General features: G+C 37.4%; 2 protein-coding genes across 4 annotated transcripts in view; one reads left to right on the top strand and one right to left on the bottom strand.

Annotated features, from left to right (window-relative positions):
• Positions 1 to 1,362, bottom strand: part of LOC123531433 (nostrin-like) — an 82,745-nt gene extending 81,383 nt beyond the window's left edge. Inside the window, exon 1 of the mRNA XM_045312391.2 lies at positions 1,212 to 1,362. Coding sequence (XP_045168326.2) covers positions 1,212 to 1,289 — 78 coding nt within the window. The 5' untranslated portion in view covers positions 1,290 to 1,362. The remainder of the gene's footprint in view (positions 1 to 1,211) is intronic.
• Positions 1,363 to 1,410: 48 nt separating this feature from the next.
• Positions 1,411 to 27,549, top strand: part of LOC123531435 (prostaglandin E synthase 3-like) — a 43,227-nt gene continuing 17,088 nt past the window's right edge. Inside the window, exons 1-5 of one of the 3 annotated variants that reach the window (XM_045312392.2) lie at positions 1,411 to 1,560; positions 16,313 to 16,432; positions 19,586 to 19,655; positions 24,135 to 24,233; positions 25,166 to 25,252. In XM_045312392.2, the coding sequence (XP_045168327.1) occupies positions 1,532 to 1,560; positions 16,313 to 16,432; positions 19,586 to 19,655; positions 24,135 to 24,233; positions 25,166 to 25,252 (405 nt within the window). In that variant the 5' untranslated portion in view covers positions 1,411 to 1,531. Of the gene's footprint in view, positions 1,561 to 1,759; positions 1,923 to 9,530; positions 9,538 to 16,311; positions 16,433 to 19,585; positions 19,656 to 24,134; positions 24,234 to 25,165; positions 25,253 to 27,549 lie in introns of those variants that run through there. The other 2 variants (XM_045312393.2, XM_053518510.1) reach the window with 2 other exon arrangements.

The following is a 27,549-nucleotide window of genomic DNA, read 5'->3' as shown; positions in this document are numbered from 1 at the left end:
GGTTTTTTATTTGGGAGTCCATGGACTCCCATGGCTGCTAATTTAAAGGTCCCTTATAATTTTTGGGGGTCCACAAATTATTGATCTTGAAAATGGACATTATTACGAAAAAGAATTTATCCTAAAACCGAATGAACTTGTATCTTTTTAATTTAGATAGCAGCTGATTCAGTATTTCAGAATGGTATCTTTCAAAATGGCATGAGCTTCTCAATTCAGACTGATAACAAAAGGTGTGACAGTCTTTTTGTTATGATCAAATAGCCAGTAATTACCGGCAATTAAGTGTCAACTCGTGTCAATTATGTTGTTCACAGTTTGATCTTAGTTAAAGATAATACTTGATCCTTAATTAGTATCATAATTTTTGTGATTTAGTAATATTTTTTCATCAAAATACTTTAAATTTATATGAAATTAATTTTGTTTAATAGAAAAATAAACCATTCGATCTTTTACGGAACGTAACGGCATTCTTAGATTTTAGCGGTGTCAGTTAGCGCGGAGAGTAGTTTCCCTTTACCAAAATGGCGAACATCGGTAACAAAACTTGTTTTGAAGTTGGAAAATCGTCTATACCTGTGTATAATGAGCACCCACGATTCGGGGATGGTCCCGGTGGTAAAAAACTGCGCATTTTACATGGGTATCTGCGCAAAGGAAGCTTCAGTGCAAAGGAGTTTCGTGACCGATTTTGCGGGTCCAGTGGTCGCAGAGGCACTACAAAATGCTAGTCCAAAGCAGTCAAAGCGCGTCAGGGACGCAGAAAACCTGCGTCCGGGAAAACCCTGCCGTGACTAAAAATTCTCTAATTCTTTGTACAGTACGGATATTGGTTGAATCGAAATTGCACAACACTGATACTTCTGTAGAAACGGTATTTTTAGCTGTCATTATCATAATGATGTCGCTATACCATGCACAAGCGAGGTACCCTCAGTGGTGTCTAATTTTATGCTGTCTGGGTGATACTTTTACTACACTTTTATATATCTTTGTCTTTTATCAGGATGCCTGCTTGTCGTTTAGAAAACTATAGGAACATTCAAAAGGAGACCTGGTCCCTTGATTTCACCAGTTTAAATTTCTCTTGGCAAGTATTTCATTACAAGAAACGGAAAATTCTTCGGTGTGCGAAACCGTGAACTGTGCGAAACCGAGTACACTTACTCTATGTAACATGGCCATCAACAACATAACATCAATCTTACCCCAAAACTTTGCTGGAACAGATGAGTGTTGTCTACACTTGTCTGCATTGTGTCTGTGATTGTAGAATAGAATGACATATTAAACACCCATCATCTTTTCAATATAGGAAGTTTTGACGCATCTTAGGCAGCCAACGATAATCCCCGAGGTACCCAGAACATAAAAGATTGACTGGTTCTGTTTCCTTAAAAGCCGAACCCTGTTACAAAATTGAAATCATTGAATACAGTCAAAACTGATCAGCGTTATCTGCAAGCTTTAACGGATGACCGACAGTGATTTGTATGCAAGGATCAAGCGTCTGTAACGCACATGGTGAATGAACAACAAAATGGCAGACACAACAAGGTGCATTTTCAAATACACAAATTAATTCAGGATACACTTTACAGTCATTATTTTCATTCGTGTAATTATGCAACAATGCGAAGGGTTTAAAGTGGAATTTGTAATTTCACTGTTAACAAAACGAAAGAAGAGATCTACTTTCGTTTTGTCTCAGTAATTTTCGACAGAATGTAACTGTTCTAGAATGTTCATTATTTTCTAAAGAGTTTCTTCTTTAAAACTTTTACTTACTTTGTGTGTTCTTACTCCATCGAGTGAATCACACATTAGAAAATTCTGTTCTGGATAGCATTCAATATTTTGGGTTCAAAGTACAGCTTGACAACTGGGAGTGGGGCAAGATCTGTGACAATTTTTATCAGGTCAAAGATTTCATTGTTTTTACAGATATTCTGCAAATAAGACGTTCCATAAATTTAAAGATTTTTCAGTGATAGTAAATTTACTGACTTGGAGTACAAAATCTGTTGAAATTGCAGTTTATAGACTCGAAACTGCAGTATGAAATGAAATGTTTCACTTACTGTAAGCATAGATATTCATATCAGCCATGTGGGCCAGACAAGATAAGCCCATCATTTTTAAAATACTTAAGAGCTCCAGATAAGCTGCGTATTTGCGCAATTAAAATTGCAGAAAACCCAGTTGAATTTATACAGTGTGCATACTGAAACACAGTTAAAATTCCTAATACCCAATTCATTAAAAAATTTGTTTATTTTCCCAATTCTTAGGTTTAAATTTCCCAAAGTTTTAGTGACCGTTGAGTGTCTGAGAGTTTCTCACTGAAGAAATACCAGAAAATTTAGTAGACCTTTTCAAAACAATAAAAACAATAAAACAGAAGACTTGTAATACCACATCCAGCAATAACAGTGCTGAAATAAAGGTTGTATGATGATAAAACTTATTTTTGAATTTCCCAATCTTGAGGTTTTACGCACCATTTTTCCAAACTGAATGGGCCCCGGGCCCCAGTTTTGAAACAGTAAAAAAATCCCAGCGGCAGAATAGGTAGCTATTTATTGGAAAAAATGCAGGACCAGTCAGTCTGATCAGTGTTATTTAGACTGTTCCTCTGTTTTTGATAATATAGTGCCAACGATACTGGCCCAAATCAAATCAAAATTTATTTATTGTCGGAGATATTTTAACCACATCTTTCGTCTTCCCACATCTTACAGGAGAGCACATAAAATTTTGTGGTGACTACATTGTTCGAGATATGGTGGATGCATTTATCTCCGACTGCATTTTAAGTGCAAAAAAATACAATGGAATAAAAGTATCCTAGAAAACAAACAATTGTAGAAAAAAAACACCTTGTTATAGTTACACACAGTTAGAACTATAGATTAAAATACATATGTTTACCTTGCTTACAGGCATGTAGAAAAAAAAGTCAAACCTGGTTAATGATATATACTGTAACAGTTTATGTTTCATCTAGTACAATTTAGCCACAAGGAAAAAAACTCAGTAGTTTGTGCGTGATAGGTGAAATACTCAATAATATTTTTACCCAGTTCAGATTTACACAATTACTGATTTTTATGTTTGATTAAACCTTAGCCTGCTGAATTTCTAAAATGAACTGGTCCATCATTCAAATTGGATAATACCTTTTATTCGAAGGGGGTGTTCATTGAAAATTTACTGACAATAGCCAATAGTACAGAGCATGATCAGCCTGCACAGATGTGCAGGCTGATCTTGGTCTGCACTGGTCGCAAAGGCAGAATCACCTGCCGCCAGCAGGCTAAGGGTTAACTGTAACTCAGTGTGATAAGATAAAAATCAATTTCACAGACTTTCATCTTGTTGAAACCACGGCTTTTTCCACCTGTCTCACAGGGCTGATCTTCAGTTTTCCCAATCTGGAGCAAAAAATTCCCAATTCAAAGAAAAAATTCCCAACTGAAATCAGTTATTTTTATTGTAAACAAAAGTTAAAACATGACAAATGAGTTACTTTGTCTGTTTTTCACTTTTGCAGTATAGTATCAGCAGCTTGGAGACCAATCCTGCAAAAATAAATTCTCAAAATTTCACAAGGGGATACTTTAAATTTTTAATTCATTTGAACAGTGATTTTTTTCAGTTTTGGGGGAAGGGGGTCGGTGCCCTTTGAAGGGGGAAAAATACGACGTAAAACTAAGAAAAGGGGAATTTTCATTTGTGTTGAAATAAACTATAGTTTCAAGTTTATTGATAAATTCAGGGCCCATAAGAGCATGTGACATGACATATAACACAATGTAGCATATCAATACCAGATAACCAAATAAATTTTTCAAATGTCGAGGATAAGACATCCATAAGACTACCAAAATTTACAACAGACATTAGGTCCCTGCCTAAACAAGTCGTAGAGTGGCTGTTTTTAGCTCACCTGTCACATAGTGACAAGGTGAGCTTTTGTGATCACCCTTCGTCCATCGTCAGTGCGTCCGTCTTGTGCGTCCGTGGGTCAACAATTTCTTGTCTGCACGATAGTGGTTTCATTTATGACTTTATTTTAACCAAACTTGCACACAACTTGTATCACCATAAGATCTCGGTTCCTTTCTTGAACTGGCCAGATCCCATTATGGGTTCCAGAGTTATGGCCCCTGAAAGGGCCAAAATGAGCTATTTTGACCTTGTCTGCACAATAGCAGCTTTATTATGTCTCCTAACGATTTTGGGGTCAATCTATGAAAGGTCAAGGTCACAGGGGCCCGAACATTAAGAACCATTTCCGGTCAGTAACTTGAGAACCACTTGACCCAGAATGATGAAACTTCATAGGATGATTGGTCATGCAGAGTAAATGAACCCTAACGATTTTAGGATCACTCTGTTAAAGGTCAAGGCAACAGGGGCCTGAAAAAACATGGAAAACCATTTCCAATCAATAACTTGAGAACCTCTCGACCCAGAATGTTGAAACTTCATAGAATGATTGTTCATGCAGAGTAAATGACCCTTATTGTTTTTGGGGTCACTCTGTTGAAGGTCAAGGTCACAGGAGCCTGAACATTGATAACCAGTTCCGATCTATAACTTGAGAACCACTTGAATGTTGAAACTTCATAGGATGATTGAACATGCAGAGTAGATGACCCCTATTGATTTTTGGGTCAGCCTATTAAAGGTCAAGGTCACAGTGGCCTGTTCATGTAAAATCATTTTTTGGAAATAACTTGAGAACCACTTGACCTACAATGTTGAAACTTAATAGGATGATTGGACATGCAGAGTAGATGACCCCTATTTATTTTGAGGTCACTTGATCAAAGGTCAAGGTCACAGGAGCCTGAACAGTGACTTGAGAACCACTAGGCCACGAGTGTTGAAATTTAGTGGGATGACTGGACATGCCAAGTAGATGATCCCTATTGCAGCCAACCATCAGTGTCTCTTTGACTTTCGCTCCTGACCCCTATTGACTTCTTGCCTATAGGACTTTGCATTGGGGGAGACATGCGCTTTTTTACAAAAGCATTTTCTAGTTTATGATTTGATTTTTACCAAACTGGCACACAACTTGTATCACCATAAGATCTTGGTTCCTTTCTTGAACTGGCCAGATTCCATTATGAGTTCCAGAGTTATGGCCCCTGAAAGGGCCTGAATTAGCTATTTTGACCTTGTCTGCACAATAGCAGCTTCATTTATGATTTTATTTTAACCAAACTAGCACACAACTTGTATCACCATAAGATCTTGGTTCCTTTCTTGAACTGGCGAGATTCCATTATGGGTTCCAGAGTGATGGTCCCTGAAAGGGCCAGAATTAGCTATTTTGACCTTGTCTGCACAATAGCAGCTTCATTTATGATTTGAATTTAATCAAACTTGCACAAAACTTGTGTCACCATAAGATCTCGGTTCCATTCTTAAACTGGCCAGATCCCTTAAAGGGTTCCAGAGTTATGGCCCCTGAAAGGGCCAAAATTAGCTATTTTGACCTTGTCTGCACAATGGCAGCTTCATTTATGATTTGATTTTACCCAAACTTGCAAACAACTTGTATCACCACAAGATCTTGCTTCCTTTCTTCAACTGGCCAGATTCCATCATGGGTTCCAGAGTTATGGCCCCTTAAAGGTCCAGAATTGGCCATTTTGGCTTTTACAGCCATATAGGGACTTCATTTATGGTTTTATTTGATACAAACTTCCAAAATATCTTCAACAACAATAAATCTTGGATTCCATGACAAATCAGATCCAGTCGTAGATTCCAGAGTTATTTTATATCTGATTACCTCCCCTGATTGTAATGAAATTGGATTTATATCAGTAAGTACTTGTAGGACTTATTTGAAATCTCATTATTGTTATTAGTTGGACTGAGACAATCAGGGTAGATAACTATGTCAGATTACCTCCCTTTATTTCAAATTAAAATGGGTATATCTCCATAACTAATGAAGATACTGATCTGAAATTTCATTTATGTCAACAGATTTATTTGGCAGATCCTTCTTTTGTTCACTTACAATATTTATATATTTTTTTTAATTACTTCCCTTTTACGTTACTATAAACAGCTTATTTTTAGTAACTTTCTTATTTTTGGCCGTAGGGAAAAACCGAGACCACTTTTCTGTGGTACAACATGGATGGTACCTCCAATTTTTAGTTGTATTTTGACATATCTATACCTTGTCAGAATTTTTTTTTTCTTTTTGGTTAAATTTCTTCCCTTTGTTGTTCCTGTCCTTTGGACTTAGATATTTTTTCTGAGGACCTTCTTGTCCTCAAGTGCAATGATAATAGGTGAGCGATATAGGGCCATCATGGCCCTCTTGTTTTTATTTCTGTCAAATTCTGACATTTGCAGTCACTGTTATATTTGACATGTCACAATAAAAAACAAACTGTAAAAAAATGTATGCATCGGACTAGTCCCTTCCCAAAGCATAAAATCAAACCCTGACTGACTAGAGGATGGAAAACTCAACACTACCTGGCCAAACAAATAGAATGCAAATCATTTACAGACTAACATTCAACAGCGTTGTTGTGCAGAATAATAAAGCGCTTCGATGATTCTGATTTATCAAGGGAAGTTACTCCAACCGGTGTCGATGTAAACAAAACGCGAGATACCGTGGTGAACTGTTTTCTATATAAAAATAAATAAGATAAACTAGATCCAGTGAATTATGGTTTAATTGATTGGCATTTTTTTTATTTTTGGAGGGGAATTTTAGCCATCGGAAAGGGGAAAAAACATACGCCTCAGTCACAATCAAATGCATACTTTTTAGGTGCTCCATGTTATACACCCATATTTAAAAGTGCATGTTTATATATTCTGTCTTCATCACTTCAGGAGTTACATATCACTACCCAGTTGCAGGTAGAACTACTTTCAGGTATCTGATGTACATATAAAACGAACGCCATGCTGTCCAATAACAGAAAAAAGGCCAAAATTCGGCATTATATTGTTTCACCTAAAAAAAATGTGCTTTTTATCTTTTCATTTTAATTAAAACCTGAACCAGCAAGATCTTTTTGTGCCATTTGGTTTACAGGAAAATTCGTCTTCTTTCGGCTGCAAGTTATTTTAACTGTCTATGTCACCCACAACAGAAGATATGTACTGAAGACTGACATGACCGTTTTGTTATATATTTTGCCTTTTTGCTCTTTCCTCACATAAGATATGTGATTTCATTATAAAATAATTCTTTTTTAACTGTCTTATTTGTCTCTGTGTGAACTTCAGTCTACCTTCTTCTGAAAATAATAGCACTCTTTCAGGTGGAAGTTTCTTACCTCCTCAGATTTGACTCTGAACAGACAATGATAAATTTGCCATTTTTTTCGTCCTGTCCGTAGACACCTATTTTCTTTGTGAAGGATGCAGTATTAGAGTTTGATCACTGTGGGTATGAAAGCTGCTAGGATAGTGTCTAAGTTGATAAACATTAGACAGAATTAAACTGGGTTGTATAGATATAGATAGTTGTTGAATTGCAAAATGTCTTGTCCGTAGACACTAAAGAAACGGAGGTTTTTTGACAAATATCATTTATAAAATCATACTGGAGCTATTTATCAAGTTTCAGTGATACACCACACTTAATGTTTATACAAAATATAGAATAAATATATTTCTAATGAAACTTACTTCTTCCAAATGCAAAATGTTACCCATTTATTCTTGTGTGTACAATCTGAATCTGAGAAGTACAATGGATATAGAATATGTTTTTGTCTTATACATGACTTATATAAATGTTAAAAGCTATCAAAAAAGGAATAATACATTTCTTTCTAAAACCCTCCCTTTGTTATGGCAAAAACAATGCATGCAAAGAGGGTGTCTACGGACAAGACATTATGCAAATACTATTCAATATATTTTCTGTTTTCAATAAAAACCAGCACTGAACCTTTGAAATAAATCAAGAGACTCTCAAATGTAAAAAAAAACAACAACAATCTTTTACAAGTCAGTTGTAAAACAGAAAGAATGAGAAGATAAAAGCAAACACTTATAAAAATAACTGAAAGAAGTAAAGCATATAATGCATTCAGACTAACGGACACACACAAAGACAGGAGTAAATCAATGTCTCCCACCACTGTGGTGGGAAACATGATTAAGCTACTTATTCATGCACTAAATTTATCAATGCACAATCAAAACCAAAGTTGCATCAGGTCACTTGCTGTTTAGCATTTCATGAAGTGCTTAGGTCTCTGTGGCCTTATCAACCTGCTTTGACTAAAAACTGATAAATTCTTATAACATATAGATGTCAGAGGTATTTTGGTATGTTTTAATGTCACCTTTGACCTACAACAATAGCAATAATCAATCATCATATGATATGTGACAACTGTAGACTAAAACCTTCTCCATTTATTGCATGGAAACCATAACATGTCTGAAGGTCGCTGTAACCTTGACCCTTTCATAAACCCACTCCCAAAATAGGGACATCTGTTAAGCATATGCAATCACCTTATTTTTATGCCCCCAAAGGGAGGCATATAGTTTTTGAACCGTCTGTCGGTCTGTCAGTCTGTCGGTCTGTCCGCAATTTTCGTGTCCGGTCCATATCTTTGTCATCGATGGATGGATTTTCAAATAACTTGGCATGAATGTGTACCACAGTAAGACGACGTGCAGTGCACAAGACCCAGGTCCGTAGCTCAAAGGTCAAGGTCACACTTAGACGTTAAAGGATAGTGCATTGATGGGCGTGTCCGGTCCATATCTTTGTCATCGATGGATGGATTTTCAAATAACTTGGCATGAATGTGTACCACAGTAAGACGACGTGCAGTGCGCAAGACCCAGGTCCGTAGCTCAAAGGTCAAGGTCACACTTAGACGTTAAAGGATAGTGCATTGATGGGCGTGTCCGGTCCATATCTTTGTCATCGATGGATGGATTTTCAAATAACTTGGCATGAATGTGTACCACAGTAAGATGACGTGCAGTGCGCAAGACCAAGGTCCGTAGCTCAAAGGTCAAGGTCACACTTAGACGTTAAAGGATAGTGCATTGATGGGCGTGTCCGGTCCATATCTTTGTCATCGATGGATGGATTTTCAAATAACTTGGCATGAATGTGTACCACAGTAAGACGACGTGTCACACGCAAGACCCAGGTCCGTAGCTCAAAGGTCAAGGTCACACTTAGACGTTAAAGATCATTTTTCATGATAGTGCATTGATAGGCATGTCCGGTCCATATCTTTGTCATTCATGCATGGATTTTAAAATAACTATGCATGAATGTGTGACACAGTAAGACGATGTGTCGCGCGCAAGACCCAGGTCCGTAGGTCAAAGGTCCTAAACTCTAACATCGGCCATAACTATTCATTCAAAAGTGCCATCGGGGGCATGTGTCATCCTACGGAGACAGCTCTTGTTTAAGTTTGGTTCGTGTTAGCCAAAGCATTCTCTACAGCAGACACTTATTAGAAACCAAGGGGTCTACCATTTGAACAGACACAACAACCAAAACACCTTTCTATCAAGTCGGGGGAATGGCGAACATACGCTGGTTCAAGGACCATGCCTTTTTTGTAAGTAGGTCAAATTACACACAAAACATAACATGTCTACACCCTTATCATTTGACATTTGGTCATATTCTAGTGGAGTATGGATCTATTGTTAGACATGGTGTGGGCTGTCCACTTTCAGCTTAAACATTTTGTTATAATCCACTCAAGATGGCATATTTCTGTGCTCTTCAGGGCTAAGATATAATGGTGATTGGTTTTCAAGATTTCATTCTAAACTATTCATTTGCCTTTCAGCTTTTATTCTGTAACTGACTGAAATCACATAAAACTAAAGCAGTTTAAATCATCTTAAAAAAGAAATTACAGCTTTCTCCCTTTCAAAAATGAGAGCTATTTTATTTTAGATTTGTTTGGGGTTTTTTTTGGGTTTTTTTTTTTTTATTAGCTCACCTGTCACAAAGTGACAAGGTGAGCTTTTGTGATCGCGCAGCATCCGTCGTCTGTGCGTCCGTCCGTCAGTCCGTCCATAAACTTTTGCTTGTGACCACTCTAGAAGTCACATTTTTCATGGGATCTTTATGAAAATTGGTCAGAATGTTTACCTTGATGATATCTAGGTCAAGTTCGAAACTGGCTTACGTTCGGTCAAAAACTAGGTCAGTAGGTCTAAAAATAGAAAAACCTTGTTACCTCTCTAGAGGCCATATATTTCACAAGATCTTCATGAAAATTGGTCAGAATGTTCATCTTGATGATATCTAGGTCAAGTTCGAAACTGGGTCACGTGCTTTCAAAAACTAGGTCAGTAGGTCAAATAATAGAAAAACCTTGTGACCTCTCTAAAGGCCATATTTTTCATGGGATCTGTATGAAAGTTGGTCTGAATGTTCATCTTGATGATATCTAGGTCAAGTTCGAAACTGGGTCACGTGCGGTCAAAAACTAGGTCAGTAGGTCTAAAAACAGAAAAACCTTGTGACCTCTCTAGAGGCCATACTTATAAATGGACCTTCATAAAAGTTGGTCAGAATGTTCATCTTGATGATATCTAGATCAAGTTCGAAACTGGGTCACGTGCCGTCTAAAAGTAGGTCAGTAGGTCATATAATGAAAAAACCTTGTGACCTCTCTAGAGGCCATATTTTTCATTGGATTTGTATGAAAGTTGGTCTGAATGTTTATCTTTATGATATATAGGTCAAGTTTGAAACTGGGTCAACTGCGATCAAAAACTAGGTCAGTAGGTCATAAAATAGAAAAACCTTGTGACCTCTCTAGAGGCCATACCCTTGAATGGATCTTCATGAAAATTGGTCAGAATGTTCATCTTGATGATATCTAGTTAAATTTTGAAACTGGGTCACGTGCCATCTAAAACTAGGTCAGTAGGTCAAATAATAAAAAAAAACCTTGTGACCTCTCTAGAGGCCATACTTTTCATGGGATCTGTATGAAAGTTTGTCTGAATGTTCATCTTGATGATTTCTAGGTAAGGTTTGAAACTGGGTCAACTGTGGTCAAAAGCTAGGTCAGTAGGTCTAAAATTAGAAAAATCTTTTGACCTCTCTAGAGGTCATATTTTTCAATGGATCTTCATGAAAATTGGTCTGAATGTTCACCTTGATGATATCTAGGTCAGTTTCGAAAATGGGTCACTTGCGGTCAAAAACTAGGCCAGTAGGAATAAAAACAGAAAAACCTTGTGACCTCTCTAGAGGCCATATTTTTCATGAGATCTTTATGAAAATTAGTGAGAATGTTCAACTTGATGATATCTAGGTCAAGTTCAAAACAGGGTCACGTATCTTCGAAAACTAGGTCAATAGGTCAAATAATAGAAAAACCTTGTGACCTCTCTAGAGGTCATATTTTTCAATGGATCTTCATGAAAATTGGTCAGAATTTTTATATTGATGATATCTAGGTCAAGTTCAAAACTGGGTCACATGAGCTCAAAAACTAGGTCAGTATGTCAAATAATAGAGAAAACGACGTCATACTCAAAACTGGGTCATGTGGGAAGAGGTGAGCGATTCAGGACCATCATGGTCCTTTTGTATATTTTTTTTGGGTGGGGGGGGGGGGTTTAATGCCCCTTTTCAACACAATTTCAGTTATGTAACTTAACAATTGTTAATTGATTCTGTACTGTACAAACATGTTCTCTGCAAGTAACTTGCCAACTCCCCACATGCATCGGAGGCAGAGGTCTAGAATTTTGAAATCATAGTTTGATTTACGATTGGAGTTACTAAGATTTGTTCCAGTATTTTTCCAAGAAAGTAATATTAATATAGGTGATACCATGAAAAAAAGGTAAATGTGATAAAAAAAAAAAAATAGTTAAAAAGCTTTGTCTCTGGTCATACTATCTTATATGATGGAAAAAATGTCTATATTAATAAAAAATATTACTGGCTAGAAAAAGAGAATTATCTTGGGAATTTTAAGAAAAAAGCCTAATATGTAAGTCATTAGCTGACTCAAAACTAAGTGATAAAAACTCATCACAGTGGACATTTATGACATGATCAAATTATTCTGTAAACAGGTTAAAATTCACAGGAATTTTATTTTGCAGGACTACTTAAAGTATTAGTATGAGTTACGGATCTCACAGAATAGATGTCATTTGAGTATTTTACAACATACAGCTATTTAAGCAGTCAGCAAGGGAGTTTGTGTCATCAGTTTTCCATTTAAGACACAGTTGTTATCTTTTTAAAATGTTGTTCTCAGCTATAAGTTTAACAAGTTCTTCCTACTTTTTTAATGTTTCTACTTTTATGAACATGTTTAGATGAACTCATAATCTTCTGTTGTCAGAGGGCACTGTCTTGTCCATATACACTTGCTCATGTTGAGTTTTCAGAGAGTTCTTCATGTTAAACTTTGTGTTTATACTTTTTTACCATTTCTTGATTGATATGGTTGATAACAGCTTGTAAAAATAATTTGCCTCAACAAAGTCTAGTCAGGTGGTTTCTTCCACCATCCAATTTCAGGAAGATTGTGGTTTATTTTGTTTAGTTGAGGTTAAAAGTTATTACAGATAAATAAACATAGTGTAAATGGTGTACATAACAGGTTGCAAGATTGCAATTGCAATTCTTAAGCACATTAAATGCATGAGCATTGATTAGAAACATTATTACTCTATCTTAGAAACATTATTACTCTATCTGTCTTTTAGACAGAAATTATGGTCAAATGTCTTGTCCGTAGACACCAAGCTGAAGGAGATTTTTTAACAGCCTATTTCAGTGAGGATCCTTCCAGGTATCATTACTTTTAGTATATAGTGAAATATGAAAACAATTAGTCCTAATTTATGTAAGCAATAGCACAGAACTTGTCACATCAGCCTAGGTCAAAATTTTAGGGAGAAGTGACTTCTCCCTCCACAGAATTTAGGGAGAAGTTGAGAAATTTAAGGAGAAGAATCGGCATAGCATTCATTTTCTTGCCCATATATATCCACTTTCTGTGGGTCTAGCTGTAACTTATAAACAGTAAATATTTAAGGAAATTGATTCTTGCATTATCATTTTCATGAATTTCTAAATAAAGTATAAACTTAGCTATGAAAAAGTCGCCTTTAAATTTTTATCCGAAATTTACATGTCCGAAATTAGTAAATTTAACAGGTGCACGATCAAAACGGCGTGAAAATTTTCATTAATGTTTCGATTCTCGTACTTTTATAATGCCCGATTTTTGCACCAATTTGTTCAGATTTATACATTTAATTTATTCATTTATTATTTTTTCGAAAATAATACCAAACTCGTAGTTAATGGCGATCTTTTACAATATTTTGTACGGCAGTTCTGACGTCCGCGAAATCATTTTTTATCCACAGTACCCGTGCCGTTCATTTACAGAAATTGACCGTAATTATGGTAATTGAAATAATTTTTGAAGTAATCTTTAATAAAATGAAAGAATAATATACAATTGTTGCATAAAATCATGCTCTCGTTAAGTTTATCGGCTTTTTACACGCCGATTGAAAATTTTCAAAATGGCGGCGGCTTACAATATTATTGATTGACACTGTTAGATATTAACGCTACGATTGGCTGAAGTTTGACAGGCGAGTAGGCGGGGTTGACTATGGATTTATCGATAATTTAATCTAGAATATGCATCAAGTTTTGCAACTTAAGTAAACAGATAATAACTCGCTGAAAAACTCGGCGATTTGGATTTCGCCCGGAGGCGATAATTAAGCGAAGTGGCCGACTTTAAAGCGACGATATCGCTCAAATCGCCTTGTAGGCTGATCCCTGAATGACATTTTGATTTAGTCACAGTTGTTCAAATCCTTCAATTATTCGAAGGCACATTCTGAAGACTGTCAGTTATACTTCTTTTCTTAAATTTGTTTGTTATTTACTTGTTCTTGATCATTTTAACATAAAAAGTTCAACAGAACAAAAAGACTGTCTTCTAAAACCTATGTAGAAAGCACTTAGCGATGATGTCTTGTCCGTAGACTTTTTGGGTAAATTTCGGCTTTCATTTTAAAAGTGCGATATCTCTGCCAAACTTAGTCGTAATCACAAAAATGAGACCTTTTTTTAAAGAGAAATGACTGAATTTTTAGAAAATAACATATTTGAGTTAAATAAATGCATTTCAAAAGGTATGCAAAAACTGAAAGCAGGTAGAAAACAAAAATTTCTAGAATTTTGAACTTCAAAAGAAGATAATAACTACAAATCTTTGTGTAATTTATTAGTTTTTTCGGTTTTCTACATTACTTTTATGTACCTTATCATGTGGTAACAATTTTGTTGGGCCACAAAGTGTTATTTGAATAAAACAGTCAATTAAAAATGGTCATGTCTGTTTTATTTTTTCCATGAAGATTCATCTTTATATCGAAAAAAAAATATTATCTAACTATCAGACAGCGACAGCTACCATTGTTTTTGTAGAACCAAGGTATATGGTAAATGAACATTTCAAAATAAAAGAGTTTTACTAACTTTTATTTTTGACCCCAAGTGAAACAAAAAAATGCATTTGATTGTGACTGAGGCGATACTATTTTGAGGGGGGAATGTGGCCTAATTTCACCGAATATTTTGGTGAAAAAAAATGCTGTTGAATGTCTACAAGTAAAACTTGAAACTGAAGTTTGAAAATAATATAATTAATTGTTAAAAACTTGCTTGATTTGTTGATAAATTTTCCCAATTTTGACAATTTACCGCGTTAAAAATTCTCAATTTGACCAGGGGCCTTTTTCCCCAAAACCCTAGAAAAAGCCCTGGAAACAGTCAACAATCCTGGTAAGTTGTGCTGGTGAAAGCGACTGATCACTTTGTTTGTGGATACATATCCTTATCAGACTATCCAGTGACTCATGGCTAAGTCGACTTTGTGAAGCTGTACATAGGTTATTCAACCCCAACTGTGCTGTTTGGAATGATCTTATTCAGACCAGCAAAGGAAATCATTGTACTACCGTTTTTCGTACTCAATTTTCATTGTACCTGCTGTTTTTCTCGGATTTTTATGCCCCCCTTCCAAGAAGGAGGGTATATTGTTTTGCAGATGTCTGTCGCCAGTATGCAGACCAATCCGTTTCCGGATGATAACTCAAGAATGCTTGGGTCTCGGATCATGAAAGTGGATATGGAGGTTGGTCATATTAATTTAAGCTAGCAGATGACCCCTATTGATGTTGAGATTAGTAGGTAAAAGGTCAAGGGCACAGTGACCCGGAACAGTTAAACGGTTTCCGGATGATAACTCAAGAATGCTTGGGCCTAGGATCATGAAAGTTGATAAGATAAGTTGGTCATGACTAGCAGATGACCCCTATTGATTTTGAGGTCAGTAGGTCTAAGGTCAAGGTCAAAGTGACCCGGAACAGTTAAACGGTTTCCGGATGATAACTCAAGAATGCTTGGGCGTAGGATCATGAGAATTGATAGGGAGGTTAGTCATGAGCAGCAGATGACTCCTATTGATTTTGAGGTCAGTAGGTCAAAGGTCAAGGTCACAGTGACCAGGAACAGTTAAATTGTCTCCAGACAATAACTTGAGAACACTTTGGCCAAGGATCACAAAACATGACAGGAAATTTGATCATGATCAGCAGATGACCCCTATTGATTTTGAGGTCAGTAGGTCAAGGTCAAAGAGACCCGGAACAGTTATACGGTTTCCAGACAATAGCTCAAGAATGCTTGGGTCTAGGATCATGAAAGTTGATAGGGAGGTTGGTCATGACCAGCAGATGACCCCTATTGATTTTGAGGCCAGTAGGCCAGAGGTCAAGGTCACAGTGACCCATTTCCGGATGATAACTTGAGAATGCTTGGGCCTAGGATCATGAAAATTGATAGGGAGGTAAATCATGACCAGCAGATGACCCCAATTGATTTTAAAGTCATTAGGTCAAAGGTCAAGGTCACATTGACCCAGAAGAGTAGAACTTTTGTGTACAGTGACCAAATAATTTCTGTTCCTTGTGCAATTACTGAATGCATCAAGGGGGCATTTTGTGTTCTACTATATCTTGTTTTTTTGCTTTGGATTGGGAACATTTTGCTTGAATTGGGGGAAAAAGATAACATTTTCAATTGGGAACATAACTGAATAACGGCTATAAAATCGGGCAAAAAAAAACCCTGTAAGCAGCCAATTGCTGTAAGCTGTCGGCTTGTGTTGCTCCAATGTCTGGTTGCTTAGATATAGGTTTGACTGTATTGTGAAAGTATCTTTAATTTTCATTTATTTTTTTACAGTGAAGCAAAAGTTCCCACTGTAATGTGGGCTCAGAGGAATGATGTTGTTTTTCTCACAATATGCTTAGAGGACTGTGAATCCCCAACTATAAACTTAACAGAACAAAAACTTACATTCAGGTTTGTTTTCTTCATTATATTCCAAACTGACAAAAAGCTTAGCAAGTGGACATCTCATTCTTACTCGTCAGAAGGCGGAATGTGAATGTAGTATGCTAATGAGGTGTTAATATTTTATGTCTTTCCCTTCCCACCAGTGGGGTGGGGGGAGACAATTGTTTTTGCCCTGTCCGTCCGTCAGCCAGTCTGTCACACTTCATTTCTGAACAGTAACCTGAGAACTAGAACCTTCAAACTTCATAGGATGGCAGAGCTTATGGAGTAGACGGCCCCTATTGTTTTTGGGGTCACTCCATCGAAGGTCAAGGTCACGGGCCTGAACATGGAAAACCATTTCTAATCAATATCTTGAAAACCACTTGACCCAGCATGTTCAAACTTCATAGGTTGATTGGACATGCAGAATGGATGACCTGTATTGACTTTGGGGTCACTCTGATAAAGGTCAAGGTCACAGGGGCATGAACATGGAAAAGCATTTCCGATCAATAACTTGGGAACCACGTGATTCAGAATGTTTAAACTAAATAGGATGATTGGACATGCAGTGTAGATGACTCCTATTGATTTTGGGGTCACTCTATTGAAGGACAAGGTCACAGGGGCCAGAACATGGAAATCCATTTCCGATCGGTAACTTGAACCTTCAAACTTCATAGGGTGATAAAACTTAGAGTAGATGACCCCTATTGTTTTTAGGGGTCACTCCGTCAAAGGTCAAGGTCACAGGGGCCATCTGTCTGTCACATTACATTTTCGATTAATAATGGAGAACCATTTGACCTAGAATCTTCAAACTTCTTAGAGTGACAGAGCTTACAGAATAGATGACCCATATCATTTTGTGGTTACTAAAACAAAGTTAGAGGTCACAGGGATCTGAACATGGAAAGCCGTTTCTAATCAATAGCTTGAGAACCACTTGACCCAGAATGTTGAAACTTCATATGATGATTGGACATGTACAGAAGAAAATGCTATTGATTTTGGGGTCTCTTGATCAAATGCCAAGGTCACAGGTTCCAGAACATGGAAAACAGTTTCCGATCAATAAATTGAGAACCATTTGACCCAGAACCTTCAAACTTCAAAGAATGATAGGACTTACAGAGTAGATTACCCTTATTGATTTTGGGGTCACTTTAGCGAAGGTCAAGGTCACGGGCCTAAACATGGGAACTCATTCCCATCAATAACTTGAGAACCACTTGACACAGAATGTTGAAACTTCATAGGATGATTTGACATGCAGAGTAGATGACCAGGGGTGTGGAAATCCCAATACTTTTCACTTGTCCACGGACAAATTAGACTTAAAAATCTACTTGTCTGCAGTCAAAACTTACTTGCCCGGATTTTCAACATTTTAGCATGCAGATAATTCTTTTTTTGGGCAATAATCTACAAGTAGTAACAAAAGCAAACATAATTAAGTGTAATACTGCAGCTTTTTCAAAAATAAGGTTTCGACACTTCAGCTTGTGTTCGTCTGTGAGGCCATCAAGTATTTAACAAAAATACCCATCATGCCATGTGAAGCCAGATGTGAGAAAGCATGAAACTTTCTGACTCGTATATATTAGCGAGCTCTTTGTGCTTTGACAGTTGACTTCCATTTTTGTTGGCAGACGAAGTGGTAACAAAGAATTTGTCAAAAACTTTGTGATAATTGTTTTACGTTTCCGGTTTCTATTTGCTGAGTTATCATGTACAAAAATATAGCGAGATCGAGACAGGGAACCAATCGGAACGCAGAGAAAGACATGCTAAATTTAGACACAGTATGGTTTTTCAAAAATCGAGAGGCCCTTGGAGGGTGAAACATCTGTTTCGTACATCAGATTCTTTTATAAACTCCATAAACTTGAAGCACTGTTCAGCGTTTCTGTATTATTCTTTCCTTTTTTCATTTCAAACCAGAAAATTTGTGCTTGTCCACGGACAAACGGAATGCAAAAACTCACTTGCCCGCTGTCAAAAAGTCCCAAGTCGGACAAGTCGGACATAGGAATTCCACACCCCTGACAGGGGTGTGGAAATCCCAATATTTTTCACTTGTCCACGGACAAATGAGACTTAAAAATGTACTTGTCCGCAGTCAAAACTTTATTGCCCGGATTTTCAACATTTTAGCATGCAAATAATTCTTTATTTTGGACAGTAATCTACAAGTAGTAACAAAAGCAAACATAATAAAGTGTAATACTGTAGCTGTTTCAAAAAATAAGCTTTCGGCACTTTAGCTTGTGTTCGTCCAGGAGGCCGTCGAAAATTCAACAGAAATACCTAGAAGACTGCCCATGATGCAGTGCCAAGCAATATGAGAAAGCATGAAACTTTCTGACTGTTAGAAAACATGAAATTTGCTGACTCGTACTAGCGAGCTCTTTTTGCTTTGACTGTTGACTTTCATTTTTGTTGGCAGACGAAGTTGTAACAGCGAATTTGTCAAAAACTTTGTGATAATTGTTTACGTTTCCGGTTTCCATTTGCCGAGTTACTGTGTGCAAAAATCACGCAAGATCGTGATAGGGAACCAATCAGAACGCAGAGAAAGAGATGCTAAATTTAGATGCATTATGGTTTTTCCAAAAACTGGAGAAATCGAGAGGCCCTCAGCGGGTGAAACATCTGTTTCGTACATTATATTCTTTTATAAACTCCTTAAACTTGAAGCACTGTTCAGCGTTTCTAAATTATTCTTTCCTTTTTTCATTTCAAACCAAAAAATTTATGCTTGTCCGCGGACAAACGGAATACGAAAACTCACTTGTCCGCCGTCAAAAAGTCCCAAGTCGGACAAGTTGGACACAGAAATTCCACACCCCTGTAGAACCTTTAGACTAGTTCAGTAGCTCCCTTGCATGTGTTAAAGGCATAAAACTTTTTCACAGGTGTATGTTTTTTAAAAACTTCGCATTAAGAATCACCCATCAGTGAAGTTAGTGATGTATCTTGCTAGAGTTCAAACTTGGAACATTTGGTTAAATGTCAAGGTCATAGCATACTGAATGTTAATTTTGCAATCATGAAAGGCATTATTTGACTTGCAAAAGGCTCCTGTTTGGCATGTGGTAATTGGTTAAGATATGATAATTGTTTAAATTTGAGTATAGCAATTATAATTCATGTACTTATTGTTGCATATTTCAGTGGTAAAGGAGGTACAAATAAAGACTTATTTGAAATATCACTAGAATTTGAAAAGGAAGTAAATCCACAGGTAAGAACCATTTGAGCCATGCCATGAGGAAATCAACATAGTGGCTTTGCGACCAGCATGGATCCAGACCAGCCTGCACATCTACGCAGTCTGGTCAGGATCCATGCTGTTCACTTTCAAAGCCTATTGCAGTTAGAGAAACTGTTGGCGAACAGCATGGATCCTGACCAGACTGCGGATGCGCAGGCTGGTCTGGATCCATGCTGGTGGCAAAGCCACTATGTTGGATTTCCCATGGCACGGCTCATATTATATTTTAATATCAGTGAATACCTTCAACAAAAGCGTTTCAGTGGGAAAGTGCCCTTACGTAGATCAACGTTCGAAAAATAAGTAAAGCTGTTGCACTCACCCATGCACAGTTTGACTTGCATTATACAGGTTCAGTAACTCCATTTTGCATTTTTACAAAGTTCTGCCCCTTTTTCAACTTAGCAATTTATGACCCCATGAATCAGTAGGCATATAGTAATCTGGCAGTCTGTCATTGATTCCCTAGATTTCCTTTTGATACCTTAAGAAGGCTTTTGCGCAGGAACCTCAGACTTGGTCACAGGTTGGTCTGAAAGACGGACAACCCCTGTTGATTTTGAGATTGGTTGCTGAAAGGTCACTGGCCTCAAGCTGAAAATAAGTTTCAGTTTGATAACTGAAGAACACTCCGGTCTACAATCATCAAACTTCATAAGATGATTACCTAGTCAGTTGAACCCTGTTCTGTTAGGGATCAGTAGGTCTGGGGTCAGGGTGACATTGAACTGGAAATCCGTTCCCAATTGATAATTGAAGAAAGCCTTGGACTACAGTCGTCAAACTTCTTGGGATGATTGCTGCATCCTGTGGTCAGTAGATGACCCCTATTGTTTCGGGGGATCAGTAACACATGTTAATCTTGCTTTGCATAGATGCTTCCAATAATGAGATGATATATCATATGCAACTTGCAGACCTCCCCCACCCCCTCCCTTCTCCCCCAATGTCTTGACTTTACCATCCATCAAAGGATTTTAATATTACTTGGCACGAATGCTCGTCTTAACAAGTAAATAGGTCATGCACAACACCCAGACCCCTAGCTGAATGGTCGAAGACACATTGGAGGTCAAATATTTTACATCATTTTGTTGTCCAGTCTGTTGTTTTTTTTCTAGCTATGCATGTGTATCTAAATAACTTTGCATAGACACCCAATATAACAAACTGATATGTCATATGAAGATAATCTAAAAAAAGAACATCGGTTGTACTTTCTTTTAAGTATTTCATTAAATTCTTCCTCTATTTTCCCACCAGTTCAGAAATGTTAAAAGCAATTGAAAACTGTATTTTTAAATATGCAAATTTAAATCCAAACATTTTGCATTACAGTGGCGTAGCTTCAATAAGGCACTGCAGGCCCGGGCCTGCAGATTATCCGAGAAAATGAAAAAAATGAAAATGCCAAATATGCAATAAAAATCAAAGGGTAAGAGGGGTTAGGCTGTAGGAGCTAATGATCAGCTAAAACCAATATTGAACATGTAATTAGAGCTTATTTATTCTATTTCCATGATTAAAGAAAAATAAAACAGATACCAGTAGTTTAATTATTTTCTCGCTCGTATACCACCGCCCTGCAAAATATCGCCCTGCAACTTTGTTAATGCCGGCAAATAGACAGTACTTGCGCCGAAAGAAGGGATTGTGAATGGCCCGGTCAAATTCCGCGGATGGGATTCGAACAGTACTTATTAGGTAGGATTTAATTCACCCCTACACCACGGTGCCTCTCAACAATCCATGAACTTAATGCATATTGAAAAAAACTGTTTCAAGTTTATTAAAGTCCTCCGCTTAGGATCGGTTTTAATCCGCCAGAATGTCTCAGAATGCACCACAGACACTAATTTTTTCAAAATTTTCTGGGGGAGATTCCCCAAACCTCCCTACCAAACTCACTCTTTGGGCGCTAGATCTATCAGGCCTGCAACTTATAAAACACCAGCTATGCCCCTGCATTATGTTTTAATATGGTATAAAACAGGAAATTATATATACATAATTGACAGATACAAGGACATAAGGTAATAATGTAGTTGAGATGCTTAGTTACGGTCCAGCAGTGGACTCTTTATTGTGTGGTAGTACATCATTATGTCTCCCCCAGGAGACATATTGTTTTCGCCCTGTCCGTCCGTCCGTACGTCACACCATTTCTGAGCAGTAACTGGAGAACCATTTGACCTAGAACCTTCAAACTTAATAGGGTTGTAGGGCTGCTGGAGAAGACGACCCCTATTGTTTTTGGGGTCACTCCGTCAAAGGTCAAGGTCACAGGGGCCTGAACATTGAAAACCATTTCCGATCAATAACTAGAGAACCACTTGACCCAGAATGTTGAAACTTCATAGGATGATTGGTCATGAAGAGTAGATGACCCCGATTTTGGGGTTACTCCGTCAAAGGTCAAGGTCACAGGGGCCTAAACATTGAAAACCATTTCCGATCAATAGAGAACCACTTGACCCAGAATGTTGAGTCTTCATAGGATGATTGATCATGAAGAGTAGATGACCCCTATTGATTTTGAGGTCCCTCCATCAAAGGTCAAGGTCACAGGGGCCTGAACATTGAAAACCATTTCCGATCAATAACTAGAGAACCACTTGACCCAGAATGTTGAAACTTCATAAGATGATTGATCATGAAGAGTAGATGACCCCTATTGATTTTGGGGTCACTCCATCAAAGGTCAAGGTCACAGGGGCCTGAACATTGAAAACCATTTCCGATCAATAACTAGAGAACCACTTGACCCAGAATGTTGAAACCTCATAGGATGATTGATCATGAAGAGTAGATGACCCCTATTGATTTTGGGGTCACTCTTATAAAGGTCAAGGTCACAGGGGCCTGAACATTGAAAACCATTTCCGATCAATAACTAGAGAACCACTTGACCCAGAATGTTGAAACTTCATAGGATGATTGATCATGAAGAGTAGATGACCCCTATTGATTTTGGGGTCACTCCGTCAAAGATCAAGGTCACAGGGGCCTGAACATTGAAAAACATTTCCGATCAATAACTAGAGAACCACTTGACCCAGAATGTTGAAACTTCATAGGATGATTGGTCATGAAGAGTAGATGACCCCTATTGATTTTGGGGTCACTCCGTCAAAGGTCAAGGTCACAGGGGCCTGAACATTGAAAAACATTTCCGATCAATAACTAGAGAACCACTTGACCCAGAATGTTGAAACTTCATAGGATGATTGGTCATAAAGAGTAATTGACCCCTATTGATTTTGGGGTCACTCCATCAAAGGTCAAGGTCACAGGGGCCTGAATATTGAAAACCATTTCCGATCAATAACTAGAGAACCACTTGACCCAGAATGATGAAACTTCATAGGATGATTGTACATGCAAAGTAGATGACCCCTATCGATTTTGGGGTCACTCCATTAAAGGTCAAGGTCACAGGGGCCTGAACATTGAAAACCATTTCCGGTCAATAACTTGAGAACCACTTGACCCAGAGTGTTGAAACTTAATAGGATGTTTGGTCATGCAGAGTAGATGACCCCTAACGATTTTGGGGTCACTCTGTGAAAGGTCAAGGTCACAGGGGCCCGAACATTGAAAACCATTTCCGGTCAGTAACTTGAGAACCACTTGACCCAGAATGATGAAACTTCATAGGATGATTGATCATGCAGAGTAGATGACCCCTAACAATTTTAGGGTCACTCCGTTAAAGGTCAAGGCAACAGGGGCCTGAAAAAACATGGAAAACCATTTCCAATAAATAACTTGAGAACCTCTCGACCCAGAATGTTGAAACTTCATAGGATGATTGTTCATGTAGAGTAAATGACCCCTATTGTTTTTGGGGTCACTCCGTTAAAGGTCAAGGTCACAGGGGCCTGAACATTGATAACTAGTTCCGATCAATAACTTGACAACCACTTGACCCAGAATGTTGAAACTTCATAGGATGATTGAACATGCAGAATAGATGACCCCTATTGATTTTGGGGTCACTCCGCTAAAGGTCAAGGTCACAGTGGCTTGTTCATGTAAAATCATTTTTTGGAAATAACTTGAGAACCACTTGACCTACAATGTTGAAATTTAATAGGATGATTGGACATGCAGAGTAGATGACCCCTTTTTATTTTGAGGTCACTTGATCAAAGGTCAAGGTCACAGGAGCCTGAACAGTGACTTGAGAACCACTAGGCCAAGAGTGTTGAAATTTAGTGGGATGACTGGACATGCCAAGTAGATGATCCCTATTGCAGCCAACCATCAGTGTCTCTTTGACTTTCACTCCTGACCCCTATTGACTTTTTGCCTATTGGACTTTGCATTGGGGGAGACATGCGCTTTTTTACAAAAGCATTTTCTAGTTTTACTTGTTTTCTCGGTATCCAGTACTGATCTATTCATTTACACAATTTCATAGAAAAGCAATGCATTGTTATTTTACAGGAATCAAAATATGCAGTAAAACCAAGAAATGTAAGCTTTGTGATAAAGAAGAAGGAATCTGGTCCATACTGGCCTAGATTATTAAAAGGCATTAAAAAAGTAAGTTTTTAAGTTAATCAGTTGTAGAAATAATTTTTTTAATTCACATGTTTTTCCGCCTGGAAAAATGATGTGCTTTTTCTGTCTGTGACACTTTTGTGTCTGGTCCTTTACTTTGCCATCCATCCAGGGATTTTGATATAACTTGGCAAAAATGTTCCCCATAGTAAAAAGATGTTTGTTGCACAAGATCCAGGCATGTAGCTACAAGGTCAAGGTCACACTTGGAGGTCAGAGGTTTACAGGGTCTTTTTTGTTACCTGTCCAACTTCCATAAAACAAAATCAGAAAATAAGATTTTTTAAATGATTGGTGAAAAATGTCTTTGGGTTGGGTACATCATTAACTGTTCCAAGTCTTGTTAAAACATTAAAAACTTGAATATTTGTCCAAAAAATGACAGAATCTGATGTTCTACTTTTATTTTGCTTTGTTGATTAATTGGATTTTTTCCTTTAATTTCACCATTTTGAGGCCTGCTGTAATAATTGTAAAAGACTTTTGAGTAGTTTTTATAGACTGGAAAGGAACCTCCATGACTGGATAAGATTACTGACCCTTGGCCCTCTCTGCTGTGGGTTTGAAACCTGGTTTGGGATTTACAAATTCTCTCATGTAAGGAAGTCACCAGGCTGACAGGACATGAAATAATCACCGGAGGGGCTTCTATGTTTTCCCGTACTATCAAAATCAGGAAAGTGGCTGTATGACCTAAACTGTGTTAGTGAGACATTAAAGCCCCACAAACAATTATATAGAGTAGGAAAACTTTGGTTACTCAAGCTATCTGTGTATGTTGTAAAACATTTGTTAAAGAACAGAAGTTGTGCATGTAAATAAATTGCCAAAGTTTTCATTCTATAACAGGTAACAGTTTATATATAAAACGCTTCCAGTAAATGATTTAACCATTTGTTACATTGTTATTTCAGGCTTTCTGGTTAAAAACAGATTTCAACAAATGGAAGGATGAAGATGAGTCTGATGATGACATGGATAAAAACATGGATTTAGCAGAGGTAATGCAAAATAGACCATAGTTCAAAATGAATTTGACCTAGAGTCATCAGACATCATAGGATTGTTATTCAGCATGTGAAGTTGTGCACCTGGTGTTTTAATTGGGATTTCACACAGCCACACCAGAGTTGTGGCCCATGGCTGAGTCAAAAATATGCATATAGTGACAGGAGTGTGGGAACCAGTGTCCTATGGACATACATCTAGTTGTTTTAATGGGACTCACTTTTACAATGGACAAGTTATAGATCTATAATTAAGAGATTCATAACTGACAATTTTTCATATTTGTCATTTTTATGTGACATCATATATAGTCATATAGTGAGTATTGTAGCAAGATTTAATTGATAAAATAGTCCCTTTGTATATATAAATGATGGATCAGTTTCTTGAAAAAAAATGCTGGAGTATCCTTTTAAACTGTAAAGTTTGATTTTTGTTCAGTTTTTAGCACACCTAAGCACTAAGTATTCTGGATGAGCTATTGTGATTACTCACCGTCAGTCTGTCCGTCAACACTTTTCGTCAGATGACATCTCGTCTGAAACTACTAGTTAGAATTGCACCAGACTTGGTCAGTAGCATCCTGGCATGGTCCTCTATCAATGTTCAAATGTTTCAGCTTGGCCCCTTTGAGGGGCTGCCAGAGTTCGAAATAGAAAAAAACTTAAAATGAATTCTTCTCATGAACCACTCGATGGATCTTCATCAAACTGTGTCTGTAGCTTTATTATAAGGACGTCTCCCAAATTCCTTCTAATTGCAATGCTTGATCGCTTTTAGGGGCCATTAGAATTAATAATAGAAGAACCTTTAAATGATGTCTCCTCAAGAACCGTGTGATGGATCTTCATCAAATTTAGTCTGTAGCATTATTGTAAGGTCCTCTCTCAATTTTGCTGAAAATGGGGTGCTTGGACCCTTCTAGGAGCTAAAAATAGAAATACTTTTATGTACTTCTCATGAACTGTTTGATGGATCTTCTTCAGATCTGTAGCATCATTATAGTGTCCTCTTCCAAATTTGTTCAATTGTTGGCAATTGGCCTCTTTAAGGAGGTAGGTTACCTTCATATTTGTATGTGCGCATGCCCAACCGGAAGCTAATGTGATGATTTACGACGACATTTACGACAAACTAAATGTGTTTGTATATTCATTCTTCTGAAAACAAATCATGAATTTGTCTTCGATCTGATGCTTTATGGTTTAATAATGCAGAAATAATGAATACATTGCCGCAGAAATGCTTCAAAACAATGTTGCCTTAAAATGACGTCATTGACGTCATGACGTTACGTGTCAGTTACCGCGCAAAATTAATAGCTTTTATCTCGAAAGTACGTAATTCTGTACATTTTCTTTATTTTAACTATTTTTAAATAACCATTATTTGCTGAAATATTTTTTATGAGTCTTTTGCTCTGAATAATAATCAATATTTTGCTTCTTTTATGTAGTTATATTGAAATGTTATGCGGAATATAAGAAAATGGATGATGGCAACCAATGTTTTTAGCTCACCTGTCACAAAGTGACAAGGTGAGCTTTTGTGATCGCGCGTCGTCCGTCCGTGCGTCCGTCCGTAAACTTTTGCTTGTGACCACTCTAGAGGTCACATTTTTCATGGGATCTTTATGAAAATTGGTCAGAATGTTCACCTTGATGATATCTAGGTCAAGTTCGAAACTGGGTCACATGCCATCAAAAACTAGGTCAGTAGGTCTAAAAATAGAAAAACCTTGTGACCTCTCTAGAGGCCATATATTTCAAAAGATCTTCATGAAAATTGGTCAGAATGTTCACCTTGATGATATCTAGGTCAAGTTCGAAACTGGGTCACGTGCGGTCAAAAACTAGGTCAGTAGGTCTAAAAATAGAAAAACCTTGTGACCTCTCTAGAGGCCATATTTTTCAATGGATCTTCATGAAAATTGGTCAGAATGTTAACCTTGATGATATCTAGATCAAGTTCGAAACTGGGTCACGTGGGGTTAAAAACTAGGTCAGTAGATCTAAAAATAGAAAAACCTTGTGACCTCTCTAGAGGCCATATTTTTCATGAGATCTTTATGAATATTGGTCAGAAGGTTCATCTTGATGATATCTAGGTCAGGTTTGAAACTGGGTCACGTGGGATCAAAAACTAGGTCAGTAGGTCTAAAAATAGAAAAACCTTGTGACCTCTCTAGAGGCCATATTTCTCTATGGATCTTCATGAAAATTGGTGAGACTATTCAGCTTGATGATATCTAGGTCAGGTTCGTAACTGGGTCATGTGCCGTCAAAAACTA

Source organism: Mercenaria mercenaria, chromosome 11 (genome assembly GCF_021730395.1).
Source record: "Mercenaria mercenaria strain notata chromosome 11, MADL_Memer_1, whole genome shotgun sequence".
NCBI lineage: Eukaryota > Metazoa > Mollusca > Bivalvia > Venerida > Veneridae > Mercenaria > Mercenaria mercenaria.
The sequence above is the reverse complement of the archived record's forward strand: the minus strand, read 5'-3'. Positions and strand labels throughout refer to the sequence as shown.